An 11,320-nucleotide genomic window follows, 5' to 3' on the forward strand; every position below is an offset into this window, starting at 1 on the left:
AGCTGTTACCACCTCGACGACCAGTGGATCACCCAATCGAACTTATTCCCGATAGTAATCCACCGTCGAAACCTCCTTATCGGGTTTCTTACACTCAAAATGAAGAAAGCAAAGACAGGTGACCGAGCTACTCGACAAAGGTCACATTCGGCCCAGTCGCAGTCCTTTCGGATCTCCTATACTACTTGTGGAAAAACAGAATAAGTCAATGCGCCTCTGCATCGACTACCGAGCCCTCAACAAGCTCACCATCAAAAACAAGTATCCATTGCCTCGCATCGATGACCTCTTCGATCAACTTCTACACGCAACACAATTCTCAAAGGTTGATCTTCGTTCAGGTTATCATCAAATTCGCATCCGAGAAGGCGATGAGTACAAAACAGCTTTTCGCACACTATGAATGTTCGGTCATGCCTTTTGGGTTAAACAATGCCCCAACCACATTCATGACACTAATGAACGACATCTTCAAGCCTTTCCTCGATAAGTTCATCATCGTTTACCTCAATGACATCCTCATTTTCAGCAGATCCCTACATGAGCACAAACAACATCTTCACGTTTTTAAAGTTCTCCTCGCAAATTCTCTCTACATCAACATTGAGAAGAGTGAGTTCTTCAAGACCCAACTCGAATATTTGGGACATGTTATTTCAGCTCAAGGCATCTCTGTGGATCCCAAGAAGGTCGAGGTAATCCGAAACTGGCCTACTCCTAAGAATGTTCATGATGTCCGCTCTTTTCTCGGATTGGGAAACTTCTACCATACAAAGGTCTATCAGTTTTTCGAAATCGCAACTCCTATGTCCGAATTACTGAAAAGCACAGCAGTTTTTCAGTGGCTTCCCGAAACAGAGTATAGTTTCCAACAACTCAAGCAGGCACTCACTACCACACCAGTTATGGCTATTGCTGACCCAAACCTTCCATTTGAGGTCATGACCGACGCTTCCGACATCGCTACAGGAGCAGTCTTGATGCAAGAAGGCAGAGTTATTGCTTTTGACAGCCATTAACATTCTGATATCCAAACCCAATACCCGGTTTATGATAAGGAGTTTCTTGCCGTTTTACATGCTTATCGCTCTTGGAAACATTATCTCATGGGAGCCGACTCGGTGGTTAAGACAGACCATCACTCTCTAAAGTATATCTTTACTCAGCCAGTCATGAACGCTCGACAAGAACGCTGGGTTGAGTTTCTGGCCAACTTTCACATGACCATTGAGTACATTCCAGGACTACGCATTGTAGTTACAGATGCTCTCAGCACGTTAACTCTAGCATTAGCTATGGTAATCTCTACATTATCTATGGATGTTCCGAATTCATTCAAAGGAAAGTATTTCAATGATAAAGATTTCGGCACAGCAGTACAAGTTCTTTCAAAAGATCACGCTTCGACTTCCGAACAGAAGATTTTTTCATCCTATTCTTATACGGACGACCTTCTGTACTATCAAGATCGCGTCTGTGTACCACATGACAAGGATGTTCGACGTCTTTTGTTAAAAGAGCATCATGTAGTTCCTTATGCTGCCCATCCAAGCATCAACAAGACTTATCGGTTACTCAGTGCAACATACTACTGGCCTCAGATGAAAAGCGACGTCACCAAAATGGTTACATCTTGCTTATCTTGTCAACAAATGAAAGCAAGCCGACGACTTCCAGCGGGACTTCTTCAACCTCTTCCAGTTCCAACTGAAAGGTGGGAAAGTATTTCCATGGATTTCATTACAACACTACCACGATCCTCCAGAGGTAACACTCAGATTATGGTAATTGTTGATCGATTGTCCAAAATGGCACACTTTGTTGCTTGCAAAAGCAGTGCACAGGCTCCGGACATCGCCAAACTCTTCACATAACACATCTTCCGACACCATGGATTGCCCAAGAATATCATATCCGACAGAGATCCTAAGTTTACCAGTCACTTTTAGATTTCACTGTTCGAATCTTTGGGTACAACTCTACTGTTCAGTTCAGCCTACCACCCAGAATCAGATGGCCAGACTGAAAGAGTCAACCAAGTTCTGGAAGAAATGCTTCGACATTATATTCAGTCACGCCTAGCAGCTTGGGAAGAGTATCTACCACTCCTTGAGTTTGCTTATAATAACTCTTTCCATAGTGCCATTAGCATGACTCCATTCCAAGTAACTTATGGACACACTCCGATCGTACCAACAAATTTTGTACTTCAACATCGAGTGGCCCTAGCTGATCAACTGGTTCAAGAAATGCAAGACATTCTACTCCAAGTCAGGGATCATATGCGAAAAGCGCAAGAGCGGTATCAACGGTCTGTCAACAAACATAGACGTCACCTAGAATTTAACACTGGTGACATGGTGCTATTATTTGTAGCCCCACATCGCTATAAGACGGTTAAGTCCGTGTTTCCTAAGTTGCGACCAAGATACTATGGACCTTTCCAAATCGTCAAGAAAAATTCACCTTAAAGTTACAAATTGGAATTACCACCATCATGGGGTAAAATCCATCCGACATTCCATATTTCTTGGCTAAAGACGTACATTCCAGGCGATGAAGCAGTTTCTCCTGCAGGTGATTATGTCCTAGAAATCGAAGACAATTATGTTCTCCTTATTCTTGAGCGTATTCTAGACCATCGACACCGAGAGACTCGACATCAACTTATCACAGAATTCCTTGTTCTTTGGCGAGATCTGGACGACTCCGACGCTACTTGGCAATCTGATGAAGACTTACAACAATACCCTGACATTTCACAGCAGTATTTTCAGAATTTACAGTGATATTTTCTACATCAGTTAATTATCTCCACCAGGGTCTTATTTTGAGTGGGAGGGGATGTCACGATCTGTGACGTATTCCTTTCTCTATTTCTAGACTTATGGATGGTTTGATGAATGGACACTTGTGGAAGGGTATGCCCTTTCGACGGGACACTTCCTATGAGGCACAACCCTTCACAAGAGACATTCTATTGAAGAGACATTTCTATTGTAATGTACCCTCTCATCAAGGGTCACACCCTTCACAAGGGGTACACACCTCTTCATGCACATACCCTTTGGAGTAAACAAACCCCTATATAAAGGTGGGCTTGCTGCCCTCATTCCTCACTCAGCTTCCCCTCAAAACAGCCTCCTTCCTGTGTCCACACAGCACCATAACCAGCTCAAAATAGAGGCTTGGGGTTTCAAAAGCTTTCTTTTACAGTTTTCAGATATTTCTCAGTTCTATCTTCAGCTCTCTTTAGCTCCATCTCTTAGCTTCCATATAGATTTCCCAAGCTCCATATCTCAGATTTCCGTCTTCCCGTCATCTCACTCACGCAGCTCCCTTGCATAACCATGGACAGCACAAGCCTTGTCAATAGCATTGCACAGTGGTCCACATCTCCGGTGTGGGCAGCGTTGGTCTTGGTTGAGATTGGGTTGCTTCTCAGGCATTCATGGCTCAGCTCTCAGTGTCGAAGGGTCATCCTCAGAGTGCACTTTGAAGGAGTGTTATTTGTATAGCTCTCCAAGATAAAGCAAATTCTTCCCTATTTAGGGAGGAGGGCCCTCAATGGGTACAGGGACCCAATCTGTCGTGCATACGCATACACATTGCACAAAGGTTTGACGAATATCAAGTTCACATGCCCTCCTATAGGGCTTATGTGCAGACCCATCTGTGAGCAGCACCATAGCAGTGTGCACCTGGACTGATCTGTCAAAAACAAGAAAATAAATGTGCTGCCCATGTGGCAGCCTGTGCACAGCCCACGTGGCGGTCTCTATCTTGCCCAATACATCCCTATAGGTCTCACTCCCCAGTGCACTCCTCGGCAATTGATTCAAGTTTAAGCGAATCATTATTTTGTGGAGCACAACAAATAAACTCACTGAATCGTAGAAAAATCTTCCCACTCAAAGAATCACAAGCAGACCTGTCATGTATTAGCTGAATTACCTCTCCATAGCCACATGCAAAATGTAAAGCAGTCCGTCCTTCAGAATCCTTTTCATCCTTATCAGCTCCATCTGCAAGAAGAGCTTTCAGTGCCTGCAATAAAAGAGGGGAAACTCAGTGCCTCATTTGAACAAAATTGTGTGTATTTGCGATTTTTTTTATTACATGCAGCCCCTAAATTCTAGTACTCCGCATGTAAATGCCAAATCTCCAACTACTGGTCATAGTATTAGGTCATACACAGCCACATGCACACCACAGAGAGAGAGAGAGAGAGATGTAAAAACCATGCCATGTGTTTGTAGAAATATGTGCCTAGCAAGATAAGAATAGCTGTAGGCTTGAACTCGTTATAGAGAGTAAACCAATTCCCTCCTTATCTATACCGGGACACTAAATCCTTTATTCTTGGGGGGCAACAAAGCATGCAACTTTAACCTTACCATAAATCCAAATATTACAATAAAGAAGGAAGGGCAGAGTGAACGACTGGATTGTGTGAGTTTTGGACAGAAGAAGAAAGAAAAGGGGGAAGACAGGGCCGCAAGCGCAGACATGGTCCCTCGTCAATAAAGATGGAAACATCAACTCTCTTCTGCAGAAGAAACGATAACAAAATTTCTGAAAAGGAACAACCAAATGCTTCAAAGTTATGCATTAAAAAGTACACCAACCAAGTGAAGATGCCTTTCAATCCTCACCAAAATTAAAGAATCAATAAGCTGTTTCGTTTAAACAGAAAGATGGAGCTGAAGAAGTGGGAACAAATTGTTCTCCTTCAAAGTGGCCCATTCAATTGACCTTTATATACTTGGAGCATACTTGTAAAGTGAAATGCTTGCAAAACCATACTTTGTATATGAGCATCTCAATAACAGCACAAGCAGCTGGCTTCAGATAGCAGCAACAAATCCAATTAGGTGAGAGCATGGACCTCTACATCCCCGACGCTTGCTGCATGATGCACAGTCAACTCATCCTCATCTTCCTCCCCATTCTCCTCCTCTCCTTCACGTGCCTCAGTAGTTTCACCTGCAAATGGCATCCCTCCTGGAAGAGCGAACCCCATGGCGTCACCAAGTTTACTCAATATTTCTGGGTCATTCCAGTACCTACAAGAACATAAATTCATTCCCGTCAGCACATGCAATCAAATGATTGAAGGGTGACCAACATTGATAGAAAGATCAAATTACATTATACAAAGATTCAGAATTGGTTTTGCCATGTCTTGATATGAACATATTAGCATGTATGCATGTGCTCGCAGGGTGTCAATGGAATCAGAGTTTATTTGAGTAGAGTCTTATGTGATAAAACTAGAACAGAAGAGAGGAAAGAAAATCCAAAACAGAATCAGAAAAATGGGGGCAGGATGGACATACCCATATACACAGAAAAATTTAATGAAGGGGGAGACTGAAAAGGATGTGCGCGTGTGCACACAAAGAAGGTGAGAAAACAGAAAAGGAAAAGGGATGTTACTGGCCTTCAGGCTGTTTGCTTTCAAGCATAACATAGAAACCTGAAAACTAGATAGCTACAATGGTATAGATGTTCATTTGAAATTTTCCCCAAAAAAGAATGGGCATGCAGAAAGCTGGAAAAGCCCTTACTTCATCATAGCTGAAGGTCCTCCTGTTTCAATCTCCTCTAAAATCGGCTTCAAGGTTGGATCAGTTCGAACCTGGGCCATTCGGGCCTCTAATTGCTCTTTCCGTGCAGGATTTGTAAGATTTTCCAACATACCAGACATTGCAGGATCCTACAAAGGCCCAAATAAATTTGTCACATCACCACACACGTGAACCGGTTTTAAAAGAATCAGGACGCAGATGCCAACATTTTGCAAGCAACAGGAACAATTCAAACACAGAACCACAGAACCTTCCAGAACATTTACCTGCATAAGAGCACTGCCAAGCTTTTCAGCCATGGTCATGAACTGAGGATTTTGCATGACCTGTTGCATAGCGTTAAAATATTGTTGTGTGTCTAATTGAGGAATACCCTCTTGTCCAGCACCCTGCACACTCTGTTGCAGTTGTTCGGCCATATTATTGAAAGCAGGGTCCTTTGCTATCTGCTCAGCCAGCTCCTTTATGCTTGGATCCTAAACAGGAAAAAATTAAGACAAAACACTGCATTGAGAAATGTGCACTACAATAGTCGATATGAAGAGAGCGAAATTGATGTCTTGACATTACCAAAGCCCACTCAGAGAATTGGGAGATTCCCTTTGGAGGCAGAGCCTTGCCTCTTTCGGTCTTCTTGCACTCCTTCCCCTCTACTACCCTTGGCACCATATTTTGATATATAAAAGTAATTGAAAATTTACATTCTAGCCATGTTGTATTGTACTCCAACTCTGAACTAAATCAGTTAATAGCGTTTAAAAGTGAGAAATAATATTAATTTTTACTCAGTAGACATCAAACCTCTACTACTAAAATATTTGCAACCTAGATGTGAGGAATACCAGAGACCGCCATTGGCCCTATGATTAAAGTCGGGGCTTGGGCATCTCTATCCTCCCATGCTTCAAGTATGTCCTTGGGCTTGGCTCAAGAATCCTCCCCTTGTTGTCTAAATCCTCCGGCTTTGCCTCCATTCCCGTTGTGAGCTTCCACAACTTCCAGCCACCCGTTGTGAGCTTCCACAACTTCCAGCCACAAGATGACTCCAGATGTTTACATTCCAAATGGAATAATTTGTCCAGAAAGAACACAACTGGAGGAGGAGGAAGGAAGAGCAGTGGCTAGAACTCTGCAAACCTGATTCAAATCGGAGTCGCTATCGAAGAGTAACTCTTTTCTTCGATGTTAGAGCATCTAGAGCTGGAAACCGTGCTCTGATACGATGTTGGAAATTAAGGAAAGAATCTCTCTACCCTCACAACCTATGCAGAATAGGAACAGCTCCGTCTTACAATCAATGATGCAGACCACAAATGAACACCTCACTCAAAAGAGAGCATAAACAGCTCCAGGTGAGCACAAAGGACCAGCAAGGGCTGGACTGCCAAAACTGAGAACTCAAAGAGCCTTCTCCTAGTCCACACTGCCTGTATTTGGCTTTTGTGGCTGATGAAGAAGTCAGGAGGGAGAGGGCAGGTACTTATAGGGAGTCTGCAGCCCCTAGAGGCGGCCGACCTAGGGCTCGGCTGTTAGGGGGCCGGCCAACTTGCCAGTTCAGCCAAGCCCCCTTGGGCAGCCTATATAAGGGGCAGCCATGGGGTTCTGTAGAGCTGCTGTCCCTGCCCTTTGTGGCCTGCCATGCAGCCCTCCATCTGCTGTCCTGCTGCTGTTATCCTGCAGCACATAACAGTCCCCTATTATCCCTCCCCCCATCCAGTCATATCCCCCCCCCTATATGGGGACAATGACTTCCAACAGCCAGCATGGATGTGGCAGACTGCTTCGTGCTCCATCCTATAGCTTTGGTGAATGACTCCTCCAAAGGCTCAGGGCCTACTAGAATGCCCCAGACTTGCCTTCAGATATGCTCCAAGCTGCTGACACTAAATACTTACCGTTACCTCTCTCTCACATGAACATCCAGCTGGGTCTAAACCTTATGTAGGCTGCTATCTGCTCCAGAATCCACATAAGCACATGATTTCCATTGCACAATCGTGATCGCTGCAATGTTACTGACCTTCTACCTGCCCCAGTAGGCCTCTCCAACTGTGATACTCCTTTCTGCTGGAAGTCAACTCCCTAAAGTATCATGTGCTGCTGCAACTGTAGGACTCTGAGACCCAACACGGGTACCATCTGCTGCTGCAAGTGCTGGGCCAAGATGCCCTAAACTGAGGGCGACCAGTCATCATAAGGAAGTTGCCATGAGCTGTTTGGATAGCAGGCTGCTTCCAACACCATGACCATAGCATCTGCCTTCATTTGGCTGTGATGCTCATGCCCTTGGTTGCTCCCCTAATGGAAATTTTAAAGGTCTTGCAAACAGCCTAGTCTACTAGCAGACTTGTCAGCCTGGTCAGCTGCCCTCACCAACCTTGAGCGTGGCCTTACTAGCTGGGTCTGGTGGTTGCTTCTGGTTGGCCGTCAAATGGTCCCAGTTTGACCTCATTAAGCAGTGGCCACCAAATCAGCTGCCAGCAGGCCCTTGCTGAATGGGAACTAAACAAATCAAGTAGCAATCTTACTACCCCATAAAACGGCTCACAAAACGTTATACAAAACCTTAAAAAGTGGACAATAGCATGCCATTGCATCCTTATAGTCGGGATACCTGCATGTGACTAATTCGTATTATATCTGTACCAAATCAAAAAATGCACAAGCATAGATTGCCAAAGGTAGTAAGGAAAGCAACCTCTAAGCGCAAAAAATAAGTAGTAAAATTTGAATACCAAATGCTGGCAAACCATCATACAACAGATAGGTGATTCAGATATAGCTGCAATGAACGCATGTCTAAAGAGAGAACCTCTTAATCAGTCGTTACAACCAACCTACAAATCCAGGTTGCATGCAAAATCATAATGTTTGCATGGAAATGTTACGTAGCAAAGTATTTGACCAGGATCTGACTAAAGGAGACGGGAGAAAAAATAGTCTTGAGCTTCAGGATGGTCACCCCTAAAATTAAAGAACAATAGTGGGAGCAGCTGTCTGCACATACCTTTACACAAGATAACAGGTGCAGACTATTGGGAAAACACGTCCTCTCACACATGTTCGCTCACATCCAAACAAACATGAGCAACATATATACAAAGGTATTTGTGAATAAGTCACAGACCTTCACACTCAATAACAAGTCCAGACGATTGTGAAAATATATTACCTCACACGTGTATGTACATCCACACATCCAAACAACATGAGCCAAAGGTATTTGTGAATACATCACAGATCCTACCGTGAAGGACTAACATGGAAAGAACCTATGTGACATCCTTAAAAGTTCCTAGGGGGTGGACCCTCTCTCTCTCTCTCTCTCTCTCTCTCTCTCTCTCATCATACACACCCACACACACACAGATACACATTAATTGGGAATGGAAGATTAAATTTGGAGGGCGTACATTCAAGAGACTTGACATAGCAGAGAAATCAAATGGATTGGGAATCTTGACATCGTCCAGAAGGGGAGCCGCAGGATCTACTGAAGTCTCTTTCTCGGCATTAGTAGTAGAAGTCTCAGCAGGAGCATTCTTGTCCTTGATATCTGCATAAAATATTAACATTCTCAGAATCAAGTCAACACCTGAGAAATAATTTAAGTGTAATTCTCACATTGGATTTAAATCATTCGTACGAAGCTCTTACACGTACTATTAAAAAAAAGTAGCAAAGCAAGCTACACCAGAAAAAAACAAAAATTAGTAGCAGAGGATCCTGGAAAAACACACTGCTTGGACGGACCGGTAGAGGTCACACATACACGTGAATATCCATGAAAACCCAAACCTATATCTCCATAAACATTACATTATCTGATACAAACTTCCTCGTGCAATGGCCGACACCTTGCAAGCGAAACTCGATAAAGCACTGGCGGCCAAATGGATCTTGGCAACATAAACCACTTACAGTAACGCCTGCTTGTCAACTAGCTAATTTTTAGGTGACCGATCCCCTACAACTGCATCTAGTCTATGATAATAGGACACCGCAATCTCTGTGACTACTTTCAGCTCGATGTTATAGAGAATGTAACCTTCGATCCTACGTACAAAAGCTGAGAGCCTTTACCGCCGGAACCTAACTTTTCGCGGTTGATACAAAATCCTTCCAGATCACGGTTACGCGGGCAGAGGGCGAGGGCGATGCAACTTTCGGATTGATACAAAATACCGCAATGAATACTGTCCATACAACTCAGTGAAGATTCAGGAGCATGCGACCTAGAGAGATACAGCGAATGATTCCTAAAGCGCAGAAGCGAGCCGGAGACAAATCAAGCGCGGAAGACGGGAGAAGCAAGGAGAGAAAAGGAGAAAAAACCTGAGGGGGCGGAGGCCATGGTGGAAGGGCAAGAAAGGGAGGTGAGCCACGGGAGCTAGAGGCAGGCCGGGGAAGGAAATTTGTGCTGGGGGAGGGGGAAAGCTACGAGGAGGAGAGGCGATGGAGGTTGCGGGGGGGGGGGGAGTGGCTATGGCGATGGCTATGGCGATGGCAAACTGTGAAATGGGTGTGTATTTTTGTGGGTGGAGGGCAGGATTTCTTGTGTTCCAAGGACAGGATAAGAGAGACCCTACTCCTACATGCTCCCCTCCTTTCCTCTCCTTTTTTTTTTTTCACTCCCTCTCTCATGGCCTTCTTTCCTTCCCTCCTTGTTTCAACACACTCCCACTAGGGTTCCCATGCCAGGTTGTGTTTCGAATTCGGTTTACCTCGTATCGTGTCCATTTGCTCCCCCTAGGTGTGCGTTACTACCGGTCGAAGCACACACTGAAATTATATCGGTAACATTAGTTTCAGTGATCTCTCTCTCTCTCTCTCTCTCTCTCTCTCTCTCTCTCTCTCTCACATACATGAGAGAGAGAGAGAACATCACTATATTTAGTGTTACAAATATAATTTTAAATGGGATAAAAGGACCAACCTTGTAGTGTGCACTACACAAATGTGTGTGTGTGTGTGTGTGCGCACACATTTGTGTAGTGCACTACAAGGTTGGTCTTTTTATCCCATTTAAGATGGTAGAGCCACTTGGCCTCATCATGGGAGACGTTGGTGATAATGATACATTCTTATATGAGCATATGGCAAAGCATCTATTGAGTATATGCTAAAGACTTGTAAGACCATCTTTTGACATAAAGACTTGTAAGACCATCTATCGAGTATGCTAAAGACATGTAAGACCATCTTTTAGCACCATCTTTTAGCAAACTAATGCACTGGAGTGCCTCTTACAAATTGAATTTTCATTGTAAAATTCATTACGCTCGCAATTAACATCATGCACTTATCCACATTATTGATATTAAGAAATATGGGGTCTAATCATGGTTGCACCAATATTATAAGGGGGCCAACAATTAGGATGCATGACCCCTAATGTATGGAGGAATGGTCACTTTACAAATAGGAAGCCAATAGCATAGGTGATTGCTTTCTCTTTAAAGTGAAAATGTTGACCATAACTAGACTTCGAGGTGGTATACAAATGCAAGTTATATGATCCCTTCCTTGCATTAACTTGTATAGGGAGTTTGGGACTTTTAAAAGCACCTTTTCTATATGTTAAATGTTGCCTTTACCATTCTATTCCACCTTACCTAATGAGTAACTGGTAGGTTTAACATACCTTGATCAATGTCAAAATCATGTTGTTATTCTTTTGTTTTCATTGCCTTTACCATGCTTCACATAAATTTTATGATATTTAAGTA

General features: G+C 43.6%; 1 protein-coding gene across 1 annotated transcript in view; it reads right to left on the reverse strand.

The window, feature by feature from the left end:
• The window catches only part of LOC147891764 (ankyrin repeat domain-containing protein 2B-like), a 31,848-nt gene extending 21,774 nt beyond the window's left edge, over window positions 1–10,074 (reverse strand). Inside the window, exons 1-6 of the mRNA XM_087388198.1 lie at window positions 9,927–10,074; window positions 9,005–9,147; window positions 5,858–6,067; window positions 5,571–5,719; window positions 4,889–5,066; window positions 3,955–4,047 (exon numbers count right to left, since the gene is read on the reverse strand). Coding sequence (XP_087244324.1) covers window positions 3,955–4,047; window positions 4,889–5,066; window positions 5,571–5,719; window positions 5,858–6,067; window positions 9,005–9,147; window positions 9,927–9,945 — 792 coding nt within the window. The 5' untranslated portion in view covers window positions 9,946–10,074. The remainder of the gene's footprint in view (window positions 1–3,954; window positions 4,048–4,888; window positions 5,067–5,570; window positions 5,720–5,857; window positions 6,068–9,004; window positions 9,148–9,926) is intronic.
• Between the last annotated feature and the right edge of the window lie 1,246 nt (window positions 10,075–11,320).

The sequence above is a fragment of the Dipteris shenzhenensis genome, chromosome 17 (assembly GCF_047967505.1).
Source record: "Dipteris shenzhenensis isolate YYH24624 ecotype China chromosome 17, Dip_SZ_1.0, whole genome shotgun sequence".
NCBI classification, from domain to species: domain Eukaryota; kingdom Viridiplantae; phylum Streptophyta; class Polypodiopsida; order Gleicheniales; family Dipteridaceae; genus Dipteris; species Dipteris shenzhenensis.